Here is an 18,788-nt window from a genome sequence, read left to right as displayed (position 1 = left end):
GACAATAGGATAAAATTTTCCCCCTGCTTAAAGCCACAATATCTTAGAACCTGAGCCTGTCTAACAACCAGCCCTCACCCGCTGCCTTCACATGCTCCAAGTTCCCAGTCAAGCCAGTGGGAGTTCGGAGAGCACAAGGACTGCAGGATCAGGGCTGTCGCTGCTTTATCTCCTGAGGCTTTATCTGCCAGTCTGTGGGGACTGGGTGATGGGGAAGAAGCAGGAGTGGCAGGGCTATATGGTGGTAGACAGCTAGAAGGCTGGGCAAGGTCTCATTTCCCCAGCCACCATGAAATGTTTGTCTCCTTTCCCCATCCTCTGAACTGCTCAAGCATTTCTCAGCTCCCGAAGGGGGTTTACCAGCCTCAGGCCCTATCAGGCCAGTTCCCCACATCCTGTGCAGACCGCCTCCGGTGGCTGCCACAGGAAGCGTGGCAAAGCTGAGCGAGAGGCAGATAATCTCTGCAGTGACACCTGCTAGGATGAAAACACTGAGGGCAGGGGCGGCTCCAGGCATCAGAACGCCAAGCGCGTGTTTGGGGCGGCAAGCTGCTGGGGGCGCCCTGCCGGTCGCCACGAGGGAGGCAGGCAGGCTGTCTTTGGCAGCATGCCTGCGGAGGGTCTGCTGGTCCCGTGGCTTCAGTGGACCTCCCGCAGGCTGCCGCTGAATTTGCGGGACCGGGGACCTCCCACATGCAAGCCACCGAGGGCAGACTGCCTGCCGTGCTTGGGGCGATAAAATGCCTAGAGCCGCCCTTGGCTGAGGGTCATCAACCCTCCTTTCATCCCTGCCTGCCTGCATCACTCACCTGCCTTCTCTCGTCCTGTCCATCAAGTCAAACTGTTTCCGCAGCCACCTAGTGAGAGGATTGAGAAGAAGTGGATCAGCCTGGAGCGAGGGGTCCCAGCAGTGACACGGCTAGGAGCACAGCGCAGTTATCACATGTGCTGGGGTGACGAGGTCTGGCCTCTTCCAGAGGAGATTACACCTCAGGAAGGTGTTTCATCCCCTCATCAGCACCCCAGCCAGCTCTGGAGCCCGCAATCGATCACTGCTCTCCAGGATTACCGGGCACCCCAAAATGGGGACGAAGGAAAACCAAACTAGCGATCCTGTCTGCCCTTCACTTCTTCTGGTCCCACCTCACTCTGCAGTGCTCAGGGGTGGCTCAAATCTCCCGGCCCACCCAGCCCCGCTCTGGAGTGACGGGGCAGAGGGATCCTCAGCCCCCCAATAGACCAGCTCCCTGCCCCTACCTTTCAACCTGCAGCGGCGTCTGGGCTTTCTGAGTGTCCATCACCAGCCAGTTCAGGCCCGTCATCCACATGTTGACGTCTTCCTCACAGAAGGCTGAGGAGGGAGGAGAGCAGAGTCCAGCAGTAGGATGAGCGGGGCTAAGGGAAGTTCCCTCTCCGCACTTACATGAGAAATGTAGCTGGGCAATGGTCTGCTCTGGGGCAGACCTCTCCTCACAGCTCAGGGGTACTGAGATTGAGGGATCTGGCTGCTCCTCATCTCTAGCTGAGGTTAGACGATGCACCAAAATGATGCCCTTCTCCGTACAGATAATAGCACCCTTGCCAACTGGCTAACCCCTACAGGTGCCGACTTCTATTTTTCATGATGGGTGCTCCACCCCCATGCTGCCCCGAGGCCCCATCCCCTCTCCGCCCCCTCCCCGAGGCTCCACCCTCACTCCTCCTCTTCCTGCCCCTACTCTGCCCCTCCCCCAGGTCTCTCGTCCACCAGCCGCTTGCTGCTCTCCGCCCTCCCCCTAGCGCCTCCCAAACAGTTGGGGCTGGTGGGTGCTGAGCACTCATTATTTTTTTCCCGTGGGTGCTTGAGTCCCAGAGCACAAACAGAGTTGGTGCCTATGCCAAAGGGCCAAATTCACCCTGACAGCAGCATTGCATCAGGGATGGCCATCACTGCAAGTGGGTTCTCGGTGGGGGTGCTTGTCAGGGAGGAGGGATGCTGGAAGAAAGGACTTCTGGAGGGAGATGGTGACAACCTGACCTGTCGTCTCCCTGCTAAGAGGTTCCATGGCCCTCTTCTCCAGCTCGTGTGTCCACATCCTGTTTTCCACCACAGCTGATTCCCACCCCATCCCTTAAGCCAGGACATAGCTAGGGTGGGTGGGAAAGTTAGTGAGGCCACCTCATCCATGAAACCCTAACGGACCTAGGAAGAAGTGGGGGAGGGAAAGATTAGACCCTCCCCGCCTGTCGTCACCCTGCATCACCTAGTACTGACCAGCAACACTCAGTGTCCGGAGCCTGAAATCCTGTCCATACAGGATGATGAAACACATGGTGGAGTCCAGTTTCCGAGCATCTTCTGGATATCGTTCAAAATCCCGGGAATTCTTCCCTGGGCGAATCTCTTTTATCTCCCGAATGTCAACTAGAGAAGAAAGAGAGGGACACGTGACCCTCTCCCAGAAGCCCGTCCTCATTTTAACTCTTCCATGCCCAGAGCCTTGGCTACTGTCGTGCAGTGTAGTAACTAATAATGACATATTCCTACAGTACTTTTTAGCTGGATTGTGTGCATGAAAATAACTTCAGGCCTCACTGAAATGCAGTCACCTCTGGGGTGGAACACAGCAGCTGCTTAACTGCATGCAGCAGCTTCAGACAAGAAGTAAGGAAGAATCATGTTTCTGACCAAACGCTTGGGAGGAATTTGGGGAGGCAGAATGCATCCAGTCAGGGATACCATTTCTACTCTTGTGAAAAGTGCCATGTGATCGGTTATAACCCCAAACAGCCAGGACTGCAAGCTTATCTGCACAGCGCCCCCTAGCATGTCCCTGGGGCTTTCGGGGCTATGCCATCCCAGAGGGAATCTTGTCGGTGCATGACCACTTTCTGTAAGATAGAGGTTTTCCTTGTGGGTCAGCTGTGCAAGTAGGTCTGCAGTGGAGCTCTGCAGCATCACTTATGTATTGTGAGCCTTGGAAGGATTCTGGTTTTACTGGTGAATGTTGATTTCCCTGCACACAAACAAACCAACAACAAATCTTTCCACTGATAATAGCTGAAATTGACAGCTAGGCAAAGTACGAAAAATGCTGCTTGAGAACTTATTAAGAGTTTGCTTTTAGGGGATTTGCTTGGTATGCTTTGACGTAACGCAGCCAGTTTGTGTGTGAATGATTGTACAACTTCAACTTTTTGAATCTCAGTCATGAACTAATTATTGTCTGACCTCCGCTATTGTCTGACCCATCCCAATAATTTCGCCCACTGTGAAAAGGTACATCGATACACCTAAAACAATGCTTTAAAAACCTTCCTTTTGTGCTGTTGTGAAAAATTAAATTGATAAACATTTTTAAAATGCTTAAAAATGAATATTATCCATCAAAAGTACACATTAAAACATCGAATTCTGCCAAGCCCAGGCATCGTTAACTGTGAATGTAAACTAATGAGAGAGCAGAGGGCACAGCCCAGCACTCAGAAGCAACCTTACAACAACAAACCAGCAGTAAAATCGCTTCATGTTTGCAACGGGGCTGCAATTCAAAGACTAGAAAGTTATTTTAAAGCATGCTGGGCAAAGGCTGGTAACTTTATTTCGGCAAAGCTCTCTCTGAGGGCTGTGGGAGTTTTGCCTGAGTAAAGACTGAGGGGGAATTTCATCCTTGGGCGGGGGCCCAGAACAAAGCCTAGTTAAGTCTTGCTTAAGTCCACACCCTGTGAGGGCTGGAGAAGGAGTTAAGCAGTGCCCTGCTGCTTGAGGCTGCCTTTCATTCTGCGAGAGGGGACATGTCACTGTCCTCCAGATGTGTATTTTTAACAGCTAAGCCACTGTGTATGACTGGCCTTTCCCTGCATGGTGGGATTCTCAAACAGCGGAAGCCACAAGAATGGAGCTTGCAGATCAACCAGTGTCATTGCTGGTGAAGCTGCATGGCAGGCAGACTTGTCTCAGCCATGGAGGAGCCCATGGGTGTGTGACACAGCCCTGCCCATCTCGATATTGCACTCAAATGGTCCTGTCACTGTGGGGTCTCTGCCAAAGCTAAGCACTAGCTGGTTCTCATGGGTATTGTGGGGAATTTGTACAGAAACCATTTTAGAGTCATGTACCATGTAGACCAGAGGTGGGCAAACTATGGCCCATGGGCCACATCCGGCCCAGGGGACCATCCTGCCCAGCCCCTGAGCCCCCGGCCCCTCCCCCGCAGCTACGCCGCTCAGGGCCACCCAGAAGATTCAGGAGGCCTGTGGTCTTTAGCGGCGGGGGGCCCCTGCTTTGGCAGTAATTCAGCAGCGGGGGGTCCTTCCGCTCTGGGATCCGCTGCTAAAGTGCCCCAAAGACCCGCGGCGGGGACCCCCCACAGCCGAATTGCCGCTGAAGACCCAGAGTGGAAGAATCTCCAGGGGCCTCGAAAACCTCTCATGGGGGCTCCTGCGGGACCCGGGGAAAATTGCCCCACTTGCCCCCCCCTCCCCGAGCAGCCCTGACGCCACTGCGTGGGCAGCACTCTGGGTGGCGGGATTTCGCACTCCTGTCGAGCAGAGCGGCAGTGTGCCTGACTCTGGTAGGGCGGCGCGGCTGCCAGACATGCTGCTCTGAGTGGCATGGTAAGGGGGCCAGGGCCAGGGCCAGGGCCGGGCCCTGGGGGTTGGATAAGGGGCAGGGTGTCCTGGGGGGCAGTCAGGGGACAGAGAACAGTTGAATGGGGTGGAGGTTCGGGGGGGCGGTCAAGGGACAGGGAGCAGGGGGCGGTTGGATAGGCGTGAGGTCCCAGGGGGTTGTCAGGAGGCGGGGGTGTGGATAGGGCTCAGGGGACAGGGAACGGGGGGTTTGGATAAGTGTGGGGTCCCAGGGGGCAGGGCTGTGGATGGGGTCGGGGCAGTCAGGGGACTGGGAGCAAGGAGGTTGGATGTGGGTGTGGTTCCTGGGGGCAGTTAGCAGATGGAGGTCCTGGGAGGGGGCAGTTAGGGGACAAGGAGCAGGGGTGGTGGTGGATGGGTCAGCAGTTCTGAGGGGGGCAGTCAGGGGGTGGGAAGTGGGAGGGGTTGGATAGAGGGTGGGGGCCAGGGTGTTTGGGGAGGCACAGCCTTCCCTACCCGGCCCTCCATACAGTTTTGTAACCCCGATGTGGCTCTCAGGCCAAAAAGTTCGCCTGCCCCTGATATAGACTATCATGCTCCAAAACTGCTGGATGTAAAACATGCCGTCCCAGGCGGGATGAGTCTCAGAACTGAGTCAGTCAACACAGCATAATCCACTAGCCCTGGGTCAGGTGCAGGCTGGAGCATTCAGCTGGACTCTGAATAGGGACTTCAGGGGTGAACCGAACTTAACAATCGCCCTGATTATGAAATGAGACACAAGTCTGGGGCTGCGTCAGAGGAAAAAGGGCACGAGATGTTCTCCATTACGGAAGTGGCTCTGCCCGCAGGAAAGGCGGAGCCCAGAGCACAGGACTGGACAAACGCTGCAGGGACTGACCATTGCGTGAGAATCACCTTATCAGATGGGAAAGGAACCGGTTAATAAGTACGGGCTCTAGACTGTTTTACATTTTTATCTGTCACTATATGTTGCCAAATTCTTATCAGGGGCAACAGAAGCTCCCTAAAAGTGGGGGGGCCACCAGTGTCTGAACCATGGCCCTGCCCCCACGCTGCCCCTTCCCCCAAGGCCCCTCCCATGCCCCTTGCTGCCCTTCCCCGAGGCCCTGCCCCGCCCCCTGCTACCCCTTCCCCATGGCCCCTCCCCTGCTGCCCCTTCCCTCCAAGGCCCTGACCTAACACCACCTCTTCCCCCCAAGACCCCACCCTCCACTCACTCTGCTCTGCCCTCTCCCCCCTGTTGCTTGCCCTTATAAAAAGGGAATAATAATTTGAGATATATCTATCTCATAGAGCTGGAAGGTCATTGAGTCCAGCCCCTGCCTTCACTAGCAGGACCAAGTACTGATTTTGCCCCAGATCCCTAAGTGGCCCCCTCAAGGGCTGAACTCACAACTCTGGGTTTAGCAGGCCAGTGCTCAAACCACTGAGCTATCCCTCCCCCATAAGCTATCCCTTATGCTCAGGAAAAAGTGGGAGGGCATAGCCCCCTGGTCCCCCATTCCAGCACCCCGATCCTTATACTTGCTTTTATTTAAAACTTGATCTCAAGTTCGGGCGAATAAACTTCACTTTGGTTTTACTACAGACACGTCTAAGTGCCTTATGCTAAGGAGCGTGTTGAACTGAGATGACCCCAGTGAACGAGGGGGGCGGGCACTGCTTCCCCAGGGGCAGCAGCTCGTTGGGCAGTGCGGGTATCCAGAAGCCACAGGACTGGGCACTTGAGTGTAACCAAGTGGGGTGTATAAATTGCTAGGCTGTTTTGGGGAAGAGTGGAGCTTGTGATAGTGCTTGTGTTACCAGCAGCCAGCTCCTTCCCTGGTGGGCACCGACCGGGCTCTCTCCCACCATAAGCGGGTGGTAGTGATTCACCCCGGACACCTCGATTCACCCCCATAAATGTCACAGGCATCTCGGATGAAGGGGAAAGCAAGCTAGTGCTTTACCAACCTCATCAAAGGGAAAAGAGAGGGAGGCTGCCCTGCTCCACTCCCAGGCCCACTCTGGAGTGTGGACAAGATCACCAGACCCCTGCCCATCTTTCAGTCTCTTTCCCGGGGTAGGGGCCCCACTGCAAGGGGAAGGTCTCCAGTCACTCCGAGCCCGTCAGCCGCTGAGCTGCGGCCGCCGGGTGCCTTCCAAAGGGACCAACTGGCATGGCCAGAAGACAGGAGGAGGCAGGGCTGAGAGCAGGGGCTGGGAAATAAATTCAGAGCCTGATCCAGAGCTGGGTGCAGCCAGCTGGGAAGTCAGAAGTGAATCCTGGGCTCACTGGGAGTGGGGTGGGAGCCTTTCTGCCATGGCTTTACCACACGCCTCCTGGCCATACCATGGAGAAGGGCTGTGATCGGCTGGGCAGAGGGCCAGGCAGGGGTTACGGAAACCCGCGGCCAGTCTCCACCATATGCACATGCACCTGCTCACTCCCCACCAGGCAAAACAGCCTGGGAGTAGGGGAGGGGCTCCGGGCGAGGGGCAGGAGCCAGTGGGACAATGGCTCATGGAGACATGGGGAAATGGTGCGAGAATGGGTGAGACACTGCACAGGGGACTGGGCTGAGGTGGGGTCACACTGGGAACAGGGGTAGGAGTCCTGGAGAGCTGATTGCTTCCTGCCCTGCACCTCTTGTCCCCATTCACACCTGGGCTGAGGGTGGCCCAAAGCTACTGATCTGACTGGCACTCATGCTGCCCAGTGTGAATGAGACACAGGGCACGAGACAGACAGGACTGAAGCCAGGACCATGAGTAGAGGGCAGAGGAGTCTTGGGCCCGGTGCAGGGAACTGGGTCCTGGTGCACTGGACAGATGTGATCCTATTTCTGTTAGTCTAATCCCTGACAAATGAATCACTGCTGAGAGAGCCCTGTGAGGCTGATATGGGCATCCCGTGTCGGGGGATGTGATGGGGCAGGCTGACGGGGGGGGGTGCAGGCAACCTTGTGCCGGGGGATGGGATGGAGAATGCTTGCAGGAGTGTAGGCACTGGGTACCCCTGTGCCAGGGATGGGACGGAGGACGCTGGCAGGGTGTGGGCACTGGGTACACCTGTGCTGGGGGATGGGATGGAGGACGCTGGCAGGGTGTGGGCACTGGGTACACCTGTTCCGGGGATGGGACGGAGGACGCTGGCAGGGGTGTGGCCACTGGGTACATCTGTGCCAGGGGATGGGATGGAGGATGCTGGCAGGGGTGTGGGCACTGGGCAGCCCTGTACTGGGGGATGGGATTGAGGATGCTGGCAGGAGTGTGAGCATTGGGCACCCTTGTGCTAGGGGGATGGGACGGAGGAGGCTGACGGCGGTGTGGGCGTTGGGCACCCTTATACTGGGGGATGGGACGGAGGAGGCTGATGGCAGTGCAGGCATTGGGCACCCCTCTGCCGGGGGATGGGATGGAGGAGGCTGATGGCAGTGCTGGCACTGGACACCCCTGTGCCAGGGGGATGGAACGGAGGAGGCTGATGGCGGTGCGGGCATTGGGCACCCCTGTGCCGGGGGATGGGACGGATAAGGCTGATGGCGGTGTGGGCACTGGGCACCCCTGTGCCAGGGAGATGGGATGGAGGAGGCTGATGGCAGTGCAGGCACTGGGCACCCCTGTGCCAGGGGGATGGGATGGAGGAGGCTGATGGCGGTGTGGGTACTGGGCACCCCTGTGTAGGGGGATGGGACACAGGAGACTGATGGTGGTGTGGGCATTGGGAACCCCTGTGCTAGGGGGATGGGATGGGGGAGGCTGATGGTGCGGGCATTGGGCACCCCAGTGCTAGGGGGATGGGACAGAGGAGGCTGATGGCGGTGCGGGCACTGGGCACCCCGTGCCAGGGGGATGGGATGGAGGAGGCTGATGGCGGTACGGGCACTGGGCACCCCTGTGTAGGGGGATGGGACGGAGGAGGCTGATGGCAGTGCAGGCACTGGGCACCCCTGAGCTAGGGGGATGGGACAGAGGAGGCTGATGGCAGTACGGGCACTGGGCACCTGTGCTAGGGGGATGGGACGGCGGAGGCTGATGGCGGTACGGGTACTGGGCACCCCTGTGCTAGGGGGATGGGATGGAGGAGGCTGATGGCGGTGCAGGCACTGGACACCCCTGTGCTAGGGGGATGGGACGGAGGAGGCTGATGGCAGTGCAGGCACTGGGCACCCCTGTGCCAGGGGGATGGGACGGAGGAGGCTGATGGCAGTGCAGGCACTGGGCACCCCTGAGCTAGGGGGATGGGACAGAGGAGGCTGATGGCGGTACTGGCACTGGGCACCCCTGTGCTAGGGGGATGGGATGGAGGAGGCTGATGGCGGTGCGGGCACTGGGCACCCCTGTGCCAGGGGGATGGGACGGAGGAGGCTGATGGCAGTGCTGGTACTGGGCACCCCTGTGCCAGGGGGTTGGGACAGAGGAGGCTGATGGCGGTGCAGGCACTGGACACCCCTGCTGCAGGTGCCAGGAAGGAAGATGCCAGCCTTTGAGCGAGAGCAGCTCCTCCCAGCTCCACTGGCACTGGTGTCTTTCTCTGGCTGGTAAACAGCTCCCAGAGGTCAGGCCTCCTTCGCTAGCAGTCGGGTTACCCTGGTAACACCATAATGCTGTCAGGAAACTGACAACGTCACCCGCATCGGCTGCCAAGTCTGATGCTGGCAGCACAGCCGAGGCGAGGAAATCTCCCAGCAGGTCTGGAGGGGCACGGGGTCCACAGGGGCTACACAGAGCTGGGAACTGGGCGTCTCAGGCTGGGCTGGACAGAGCAGCCCCCTAGGGCCCCCCATGGAGATGCAGCGGTAGTTTCCCTGTGCAGAATGCAAGGGGCTTTGTCCTGGCTGGGTAACCTGTGCCCACAGGTTAGACCCCTGCTTAGCTCTCCTGGAGGCATGCCAGGGTGTCAGCAGGGCTTACAGGGCTGGGGTGAGCTGTAGAAGCCGTTCCCTCTGACAAGGCCAATGTCCCCTTCCCTGCAATCCAGTCCGCTTCCCTTTCCCTGGATTGAGTGTCTGATCCCTGCCGCTAACCGCCTGTGAAATAACTTCCTCTGGTGCCCCCACTCTGCTTTCCTACACTCCTGGCAGCGACACCTTGCTATGACGTCCCACTCAAGTCAGGCAGGTGCCCCACAAGGAGTGTCTGAGTGGGGGCAGCAGGAATCCAGAGGCTCAGGCAGTGGCTAAGAGAGTGGGGCGTGTGTATGTGGGGGACATCCACCCAACCTCCAGCCCTCTGCAGCCTCCATTCCTAGCTCTCTAGATGGCCCCTCCCTACAGACCTAGAAGATCCCTCAGGGAGGTGGGGATGGGGTGAAATCAGGGAGCTCCGGGAGGGAAGGATATCCTGGGGTACTCCCCTCCCCTTGGCATTCTGACATCTGCGGGAACGGAGAGCCCCCTTGTGAGGTCTCAAATGGAAAATCAGTTTTCCACTGACACTGTTGATCAGCACCGGCAGAGGATCCAGCCATGCCTCTGCAAGGAAACAGCTTAGAAGCGTCTTTCACAAAGAGAAAGTGCAGGTCTCCAGCAGCCCTGTGACATCAGAGCTGGCTGGCCCCCGCAGGGTCACTCAATCTAATTCCAGTAGCTCCTGAAACTGGACTTTGACCCACTGAATGTTGGCTGTAGGCACTAGGTCCCACCAACAGTAGGGACTGGATCTCTCTCCTGCCGTCTGAGTTTGTGCTACACGCTGACAAAATGAATTGGGAGAATCTGGGAACTGCATTTACTGCCTTGGTGCTCAGAGACTCGTAGTTCAGGGAGCCCTGGTCTCAGTCGCTTCAGACTGTGCACAACAACTCTACTGTGAGCCCAGCTCTCACCTGTCAGGTTTGAGGTCAACAGATCTTTTCCATAGATTTCAGAGGTGGGAAGGCAAAACTGTCTTTATATCATGGAAACTCAGTTGCAGCCTTAATTTTGGAGTGACTGTTGTTGCTCCCTAGTACACGGGGATCTCTTCGCCCACTGCTGAAATGCAGCCAGCTCTGGAGTGGAGCCCAGCAATTACTGAGCAATGCGCAGGAACACAACACAACAGTTTAGGACACGAAGGGAAGGAGATCCCATACACAATAGGAACTGCACCAAAGTCGGCGGAATGTTGCTACCTGAGTTAGCTTGTGCCCAGACACCAAGCTTAGCACTTCCAGCTGTTGGCAGAAAGTGCCAGGGGATCTTTAATGGCCACCTCTCCTCTGAAGGGCACCACCTGACACTGGAGTCATCACTGACTCGAAGAAGAGAGTATCCCCTACTGAGTCACCCACCCCAATCCCTTCAGCACAGCACTTCTAGTACTGACTGATGGGGGAGAGAGCACCCTCGTGCATCACCATCACCCCTTCCTGCAATGCAGCACCCCCAGACACTGCACGATCTTCACTGTTTACTGAGTCACCAACACCACTTCCTGCACATACAGGAATTTCACAGGGTGCAGCCTTCCCTTCCCTCTGCCTCCATCCGCCCCCTTATCTCCACATAGGTCACCTTTGAACAGGGAAGTCACTCTCTCTCTCTGCTAATCAGTTTCATTTAGGATGACAACAGATGAGGTAAGCAGCAGTGTGGGAGCAGATAGCCTTGCATAATCTGTCCATGCCATGCCCTGCCCTGCAGTGGGACTGGGAGGGATTCTCAGCTTCCCCATTGGCATGTGACGTTCATCTCGATATCTCTGATTTCCCCCATCTGTTTCCTCTCCTCTGCCTTATCCAGCCCTCTCCATCTTTCCCTGTCCCCCTTGTTCTCACTCCTTTCCTCTCTCTCTGCATATTTCTCATGATTATTTGTCCACGTCTAGCCAGGGCAGGGGGAAAGTGCTGCATTCACACACTTGGGGCATGGAGTCTCGTGCTTATCCGCAGAGCAGGTACAGTACAGCCAGTGGCAAAGACAGGTCACCCCCCTGCCACCCGCTCTGCATCCCCACCCTGCCTCGATGGACCAACTCAAGGGCTGAGGGGAAGTTCAGGTCTCCATGCTCCAGTCAAGCCTTAGCCCGTGGATGAGGTTGCTAAGAAAGGAACTGATGAGTGCCAGTGGAGGTAGTGGATTTTGCAATGTGTGTGCTTAGAATGGACTGAGATCAGTCAAGCTCATTTCATACAGGACAGGAAACAGCCAACACTGCTGGCAACAACTTTCACCATTGGTTGACTCTGAACTGGTGACCTAGAGGTAGAAGGCTCCATGTCCCTTTACAGCCCACAGGACACTCAGATCCACCCTAGCTTTCTCTGCTTTGTTTTTCAGATCTACCTTCCACGTGCCCAAGGAATCCATCCCATAACCCTCTTCACACTGTTGTCCCACATACCAGCCATCCCCTTCCAGTGCAGGAGGAGCGCGTAGGACTTCCTATGGAGCTCCTCGAAGTTGCTCTTTAATTGGCCAGAGGAGTCAACATCTTTCTGAGATCCCCAGACTGGGAGCGGTATCCCGGCTAGGCCACATCCTTCCCCTCGATATTATGACATTCTGGCTACATGGACACTGGAGCTGGCATTTCCAGCGTGGCTAGACACAAAAGTAGGCACTTGGGTAAACACTAAAAATAGCCACGGCTGCGTGGGCAGTGGGACAGGCTAGCTGCTGCGAGTATACAAGGTTTCAGACGGGGCAGGGCCCATGCAGCAGCAGCAGCAACGTTGATATTTTTTAGCAACTTCTACCTGAGCTGGAAATGCCACCTCCAGCTTCGACGGAACCATACTCCATGCCATTCCGTCACTGGCTCAGAGCTATAGAGGGAGTTAGCGACAGAGCTGAGATCAGAACTGCAGAGTTCCTGGCTGGTGGGATAACAGGGCAGCACACAGAAATGCAAGGCAGCATCCCGTCCCGCTGTTCTGCAGAATAGGAGCTGACAGCAGAGTCAGAAATGAATTCTGCAGCTTTTCCTCTCCAAGGAGACACCCAGACAGTCCATTTCCCCAACTCTATTCTGGGATGGTTCAGGAAACAAGTGAACACAAACAAAGAGCAAGGCTTAGGGGAAAGGACTGGCTTGGCGAACGGAGGGCGTAGAAACACAGCACAGCACTCATGGAATCTGGTCAGTTATTAAAAGAACTGAAACCAACCCTTCCTCCCCTGTGATTTCTCCTGGGGGAGGGAGAGACAAAAGACCCCCGGGGGACAGATATTAGTCATGTTGTGCAATGCACTTCTGGAAGGCCCTCAAAGGCTCTGTAGCGTAAGAACCGGAACAGACTAGGCCGGAATAGAATAGGATTGATCAATGAACTCAGGACTGGGAGAAAGGAAGGCCTTCAATGCCTTGGGGGAAAGATCCCTCACTGCTCTTCCGGCTGTATGGACTAGGAAAGAAACACCCCTCAACCTCAAGTGACCCTGGCCCAGAAAGAACAATGAAGAAAATAGAGAAAATGTACTGCCTCTGAGGAATGATCAGTTCTAACTAGAACATGGTCCGGAGTTACTCTACGGTAGATTGGTGGCTCTGTAAATCACCTCGCACACCCCTCAGCATGCCCAAAGGAGGACTTCATACTTGTCCACTCCATAATCTTTAGGGCCCCAGGCCTGCCTCCAATTCTCCTGGCACTCCCCATTCAGAGATCTATTTCTCCTCAGTGCTGTAACGGTGCCTTGCTCATGTGACTCTCTGATTCTTTTCTGGGGCTTGCAAAGCAACATGCCCTCACATGAGGCAGGGAGTTCCACAGTGGCTTGAGAACGTGCCTCTTTTCATCCTAGCTGCTGAGTTCTTGTAATGCTGGGATGGGGTAAGGAGAGACCTTCAACTGGCTTTCTCGGCACTGTGCACTATCATAACAGCACAGCTCTTAGCTCGTCTTGTTTGTCTGCTCTCGCTAAAGAGGAGTGCTCCTCTGGGCCAATCTGAGCTCATCTTTTAATTGAAGATGTCTGCCCAAAGGTGGCAATTTAAACCCCCCGAGCCCTAACTACAGAGTGCTTCTCTCTCAGTGCACTCTTATTATCTTTTCTATATAAAGACACAGACTGTGGGTCAGCAGGGTGGGGTTTCCGTGCTGGGTTCTTTCTCAGCATTTCAGAGACAGCATTTCCAGCTGTTACTTATGCAGAACTGGTTCAGTGGGCACCTCGTGGTGTGTCAGCCCAGGGTGCGTGCAGCCAGTAAGGGGCGCTGATCAGTGCCATAATGGTTGCACAAAGGCACGCGTTGGAAATCCTGCGCTCTAGGGACCCCTGTGTGCATGAAGTCCAGGCACTGTTCTACCCTTCACTTGTGTCTGGTGCCAGTGGTTACGAAAGATTGGTCTTTTGAGATTATACGTTCCATTCTATTTGCCACAGGCAATGTCCAGGCACTCTAAACAGAGCAGGAATAGTAGAGACGGGGTCAGAGCCCAGCACTGTCCCCAGGGGATTGCCAGCGTTACAGACCAAGGCTGGCCTTATGGGTGGGCGATTGCCCAGGGCGCTGTGGTCAGGGGTATCAGTGCTTAATTTGTGCTGGGCCTGCCAGGGCTGAGCCCCGGCGCCTCTAGGCTTGGCAGTTCATAGCCACGGCACTTCTGGGATGCCAGCCAGTAGCTGCCGCTCTCCGGCCACCCAGCTCTGAAGGCAGCACCGCCACCGACAGCAGCGCAGAATAAGGGTGTCATGGTATAGTATTGACACCCTTACTTCTGCACTGCTGCTGGCAGCAGCGCTGCCTTCAGAGCTGGGCGCCTGACCAGTAGCTGCCGCTCTCCAGCTGCCAAGGTCAAGAGGGGTGGGCCTGGGTACAAGTCTGTGGAAGGGGGCTTGGGGAAAAGCGTGGGGAGGCAGCAGGGCCTGGGGGCAATGAGGAGCCCGGGGAGGCAGAAGGGGCCGGGGTAATGGAAGGTGGATATGAAGGCAGAGGGGGCCAGGGGCACCAAAATACAAGTTTGCCCACAGTGCCATTTTCCCTAAGGCTGGCTCTGTACAGACACCGTGACTTTCACTGACCTTACGAGCATTGCAGTGCTAATAATCTCCTGAAAACTCACTCCTCAAGGCCAGCCACTGGTTACGGCAGATTGACCACAGCTCCTCTTGCTGTAAATCACCTTTCTTCCATTGAAAGGAGATCGGAAGCTCTTTGGGGTCTAACGATGGGTTTGTAAAGCACTGTCCAACCTGGTGGCTGGCTACGAGAGTGAGGACAGAGAAGGACGGGCTTGCGGTTCAGGCACTGGAACTCTGGCAATCTACATTCAATTCCCTGCCCTGCCACAGTCTCACCGTGTGACCATAAGAGTGTCACTTAATCTCCCAGTGCCTCAGTTCCATATTTGACATCCCACAGATGCTGTTGGGCCAGCAGCATGACTGCATGTGGATTTGGCCACCGGGAGGGGATTTACTTGGGAAGGCTGAAGAATTAAATCCTTTTGGCAAATGAACACAAAGGGGGATGGTGCTAACCGCCTAGGAGAACAAGGTCCTGGACATGAAGCGAGAGCAAGTGTTCCAGATGGCCCAAGAGTGAGAGAACTGAAATAACCACCGTAAAATTTCACCTGGGTGGCAGGGAATGTTTTCTAGCAGTGAGCTCTGTTAAGCCAGTGGATCCCAAACTGGGCCTCAGAGCATTTGCTGATGGCCTGTAGAAAGCTGGCTGGTCCCCTGATGCTGGTTCCTCCTGCTTGTTTCCAGCTGCTACATCATAGTCCAGAAAGCTAAAAATGTTACTTTCCCATCAGTGTTTGCTGCGGTTGCCACAGGGATGGTGGGCAACTGAGAGTGGGAGGGGAGGTGGTTTCCAGGATCATGAATGCGAGGTGAAATGTCCTCATAATTGTGAATGGAAGGGGGGCTGCCCAGGAGGGAATCTCTCTATTAAGATGTGGCCCACCTGCTTAAAAGGTTCACGAACTCTTGGGGTAGACAGGGGACAAGGCTGCCAAGGAAGGGGAGAAAGTCCCGCTGTTTGAGGCATTGAAGACTAGACTGGACAGGCAGCCGACTTGACCAAATGGGTCTTCGCTCTCTCATGTCTATGATTCTGGGCCTGTTGCTGGTGTAGGGGCTGGTGTGTCTTACGACTGCTGCCCTGAATGGCAAAATCTTGTAACTTCCTCTCTCCTTCTCCAGTGTCTCTTCGCAGTTCTCCCGCTGCCCTGCTCGGGGCCTTGCCTTCTAGCAGGGGAAAAGGTGCAGGCCTGGGGCACAGGAAGAAAGGTCAGAGGCTGTGGGTGACATTATGACAAGGGAAGGTGAGAGACCATAGGGGAAGAAAGCCCCCTGTCCTGGACACTGACTGCATCTCAGGGTGCTTCCCAGAGGGGCCAGCCGGCATGGTGATGAACCTCAGAAGAGCCCTCAGGATGTGCGATAACTGCCGCAGGAGGAAAACAACTTGGGGGCCCTTTGTCCAGCAAAGCCTGCTATGAAGGAGAAACAATCAGCGCTACGTGGAAAGAGACAGCCAGCGCGGGTTATTGTGCTGCAGGAGTGAGCAGGAAATGGGTCATTTCCTGGGGAATTTCCAGCAATGCTCCAGCTGGGTTTGTGACACAGTGGCAGGGATGGGGTTGGGGGTAGCTGGAGTGGGCAAGGGGCCAGGCCTGGGAGGGGTCCGGAATGGACTTCTCTACGTGCCACTGTGTTAGTTATCCAGACCCACAGCTTCCCAGCATCACGTGGGGGTATTCCTGTGTCCGCGGGGTGTTTGTGTGTGGGTGTGACTGGGTCTGTGCCTTTGTGTGTGTGTACCTCCCTAACTAGGAGTGTGCCTGTGTGCATCTGTGGGTTTATATGTATGTGTCTGGAGAGAGGAGAGAAAATCCTGAGCCCTGTAGTATCCCTGGGCGGCAGCACCTGTATATGAGAGTGGACGTAGAGAGCAAGCAGGCTTCCCACAAATCGTCAGTGCAGCCCCTTCAGGCTCCCCAAACAGCCAGGCATGGCCCTGCCCACACTCCACCCCCAGGGTCCTGCTTCAGGGGTGCCACTGGGCTCCAGGGGCTGGGGCCATGCCACCCACCTTCCCAGGACTGAGGAGGCTGCAGCAGCACCGCGTACTCTCCCTCCCGGTACTCTGGGGCTGGGGGGCCTGCGGGCACTAGCCAGCCTAGAGGGACTGTGGGTTCCAGGGCAGGTGGAAGGGGCAGAGCCTTGGGCAGAAGGGGCGGGGCTAGGGGCTAGCCTCCCCCAGCCAGAGGTTTCACCCACCACCCGTGCCCTTCAGCTGAGCCATTCAGAGGTCCTTGCTCTAGATCTGAGATGGCCAAGCTGCATCTTGTGAGCCACATGTGGCTCTTTTACAGTTAAAGTGCAGCTTGTGGAGCCCACCATGCTCCCCACATTCTCTATCTACCAGACTGGGAGGGGAGGAAGCTCGGGACTTCTGCCCTGCGGTGTGGTGGTGGGGCTAGGAGCTTCTGCCAGAGACAACTGGTGCCTGCTGAGAGTGGGGGGCACAGTTCACAGGTTTGCCCTCCACAACAGTTTGAGTCACACACACCCAGGCACACACACCCCCTCTTGCCCTCAGAGGCCCCTCCCTGCAGCTCCCAGGTGTTAGTTCTGCATGGAGAGGGAGCAGCAAACAGCTGCGAGCTGCAGGGATCCGCAGGGAGAGGCAGCAGCAAAAGCAGCGGCTCTCCCTGCAGCTCCCAGCTGTTTGCTGCTGCCTCTCCCCAGGGCCACAGCTCCCAGCTTGACAGCTCCAGCAGCTGCTGTACAGGGAGGGGGCCTGGCAGCATTATGTGAGAGAGTGGGGCCAGCAAACCCTGGCAAAGAATTTGCGGGGGGGTGGGGCACATGAGATGTCACCTCCAGCTTCTTCCAAGTAGGGAGAGGGGGCTAGGGGCTTTTGCAGGAGCAGGGCTAAAACCTTGAGCCCTGGCAGGTACCTCCCACAGGGCTGAAGCCCCAAGCCCCGGCAGGTGCACCCTGGTTCTCGAACGTCTGAAGATTGTTGGATGCAGTTTGGACAATCAGTAAGTTTGGCCACCCCTCCTCTATACGGTCACGTTGGGTCATTCTGGGCTGTCCCAGCTTTTCTGTTCTACAGAGGAATGGGTCGCTGGGAAGAAGGACAATTTCTTAAGCTGGTTCTTCCGACATCTGGAGACCAGCACAAATAAACACAAGGTGGGAGGGGGAATTGGAACCTCCTCTAAGGGAGAGGAGACAGTGGTCCATCCAGCAGTTTAGTCATCATGCGCCTGGTCTGCTGGGGAGAGGATCAGTGAATCACACGTGGCAGATGTTAGTCATGTTGCTTAATGCATGACTGGAAAGCATCAGATCCGAGACAACCTCTGCAAAGGGAGGAGAAGGAGCGTCTCAGTGAAAATAGTAACAGATGGCAGATAATCAAAGGAGGGAGAGAATCAGAACGGGAGAGCTAGAGAAGGGTGAAAGAAAGCAAGATACAAAGTACAAGCACCATTCTGGGACCTAACCCTGGCTCCGCTGCTCACACCTCTCCACCCACTGACACAGAACTCCTACGGAACGAAAGCCACACGCGAGCCATTTCAAAGCACCTTTTGTTCACATTCAGGCCCCTTACAAGCGCATGGCACTGAATGTCAGGGTATCTGCTGAGCATGGTTCCAGTGGGGCCATTGCTCACTCCCAGAGCAAGCAGCAAAATCCCTGACACTAAACACAGCCGTTTGTACTTGATCGAGACTGGCAGCAAAACAAGACATGCTGTTCAGGACATGTGAAACTTCACCACCCCCTTCCGCCCTCCGCAGACAATGGGGACATTCATGCTGCAGGTTCCTCTCTTGTGATCCTATTCTGCACGCCTGCAAACCCAGCGTGCATCCCAGAGACCACCTGGGAAGTGGGGATCCTCCCACACATAGGCCAGGCAAGGCCAGTTCCCAGCGCAGGACAGTGACTTCCCACATTCCCTTTCAGCGCAGATCCAAGGCAGAAATAACGTGTGTCAGCTGTGGGTGGGGGATCATTTCAAGGGACAGCCGGGGACAGGCTTCTGGGGCATCTGCCTAAGGTGGGGGCACCAGAGATCTGAAAGCCCCCAGCTCATCACTAATGCATGGGCTTCCGGCTAGTCAGAAGACAAAACCCTGCTTTAGAGAGGGGAAGAGGAAGGTGGAGATAGGAGAGACTGACTGAACCAGGGAAGGGAAAGACTATGCTGTTTTAGCAGTTTAAACCAAACTCCATTTTCCCCACGGAAAAGTCCTATGAGATTTGATAGGCATGGAACCAAGAGGGTTCTGAAGAAATGTAACTGGATTCTGT

At 56.0% G+C, this 18,788-nt stretch overlaps 1 protein-coding gene across 2 annotated transcripts in view; it reads right to left on the bottom strand.

The window, feature by feature from the left end:
* Positions 1-18,788, bottom strand: part of LOC115647157 (1-phosphatidylinositol 4,5-bisphosphate phosphodiesterase gamma-1-like) — a 77,014-nt gene that overhangs the window by 39,510 nt on the left and 18,716 nt on the right. The window contains exons 2-5 of one of the 2 annotated variants that reach the window (XM_030553926.1): positions 3,782-3,785; positions 2,255-2,404; positions 1,258-1,351; positions 810-857 (exon numbers count right to left, since the gene is read on the bottom strand). In XM_030553926.1, coding sequence (XP_030409786.1) covers positions 810-857; positions 1,258-1,351; positions 2,255-2,312 — 200 coding nt within the window. In that variant the 5' untranslated portion in view covers positions 2,313-2,404; positions 3,782-3,785. The remainder of the gene's footprint in view (positions 1-809; positions 858-1,257; positions 1,352-2,254; positions 2,405-3,781; positions 3,786-18,788) is intronic. The other variant, XM_030553925.1, reaches the window with a different exon arrangement.

Source organism: Gopherus evgoodei, chromosome 2 (assembly GCF_007399415.2).
Source record: "Gopherus evgoodei ecotype Sinaloan lineage chromosome 2, rGopEvg1_v1.p, whole genome shotgun sequence".
NCBI classification, from domain to species: Eukaryota; Metazoa; Chordata; order Testudines; family Testudinidae; genus Gopherus; species Gopherus evgoodei.
This window is presented reverse-complemented; position numbering and strand designations above follow the sequence as displayed.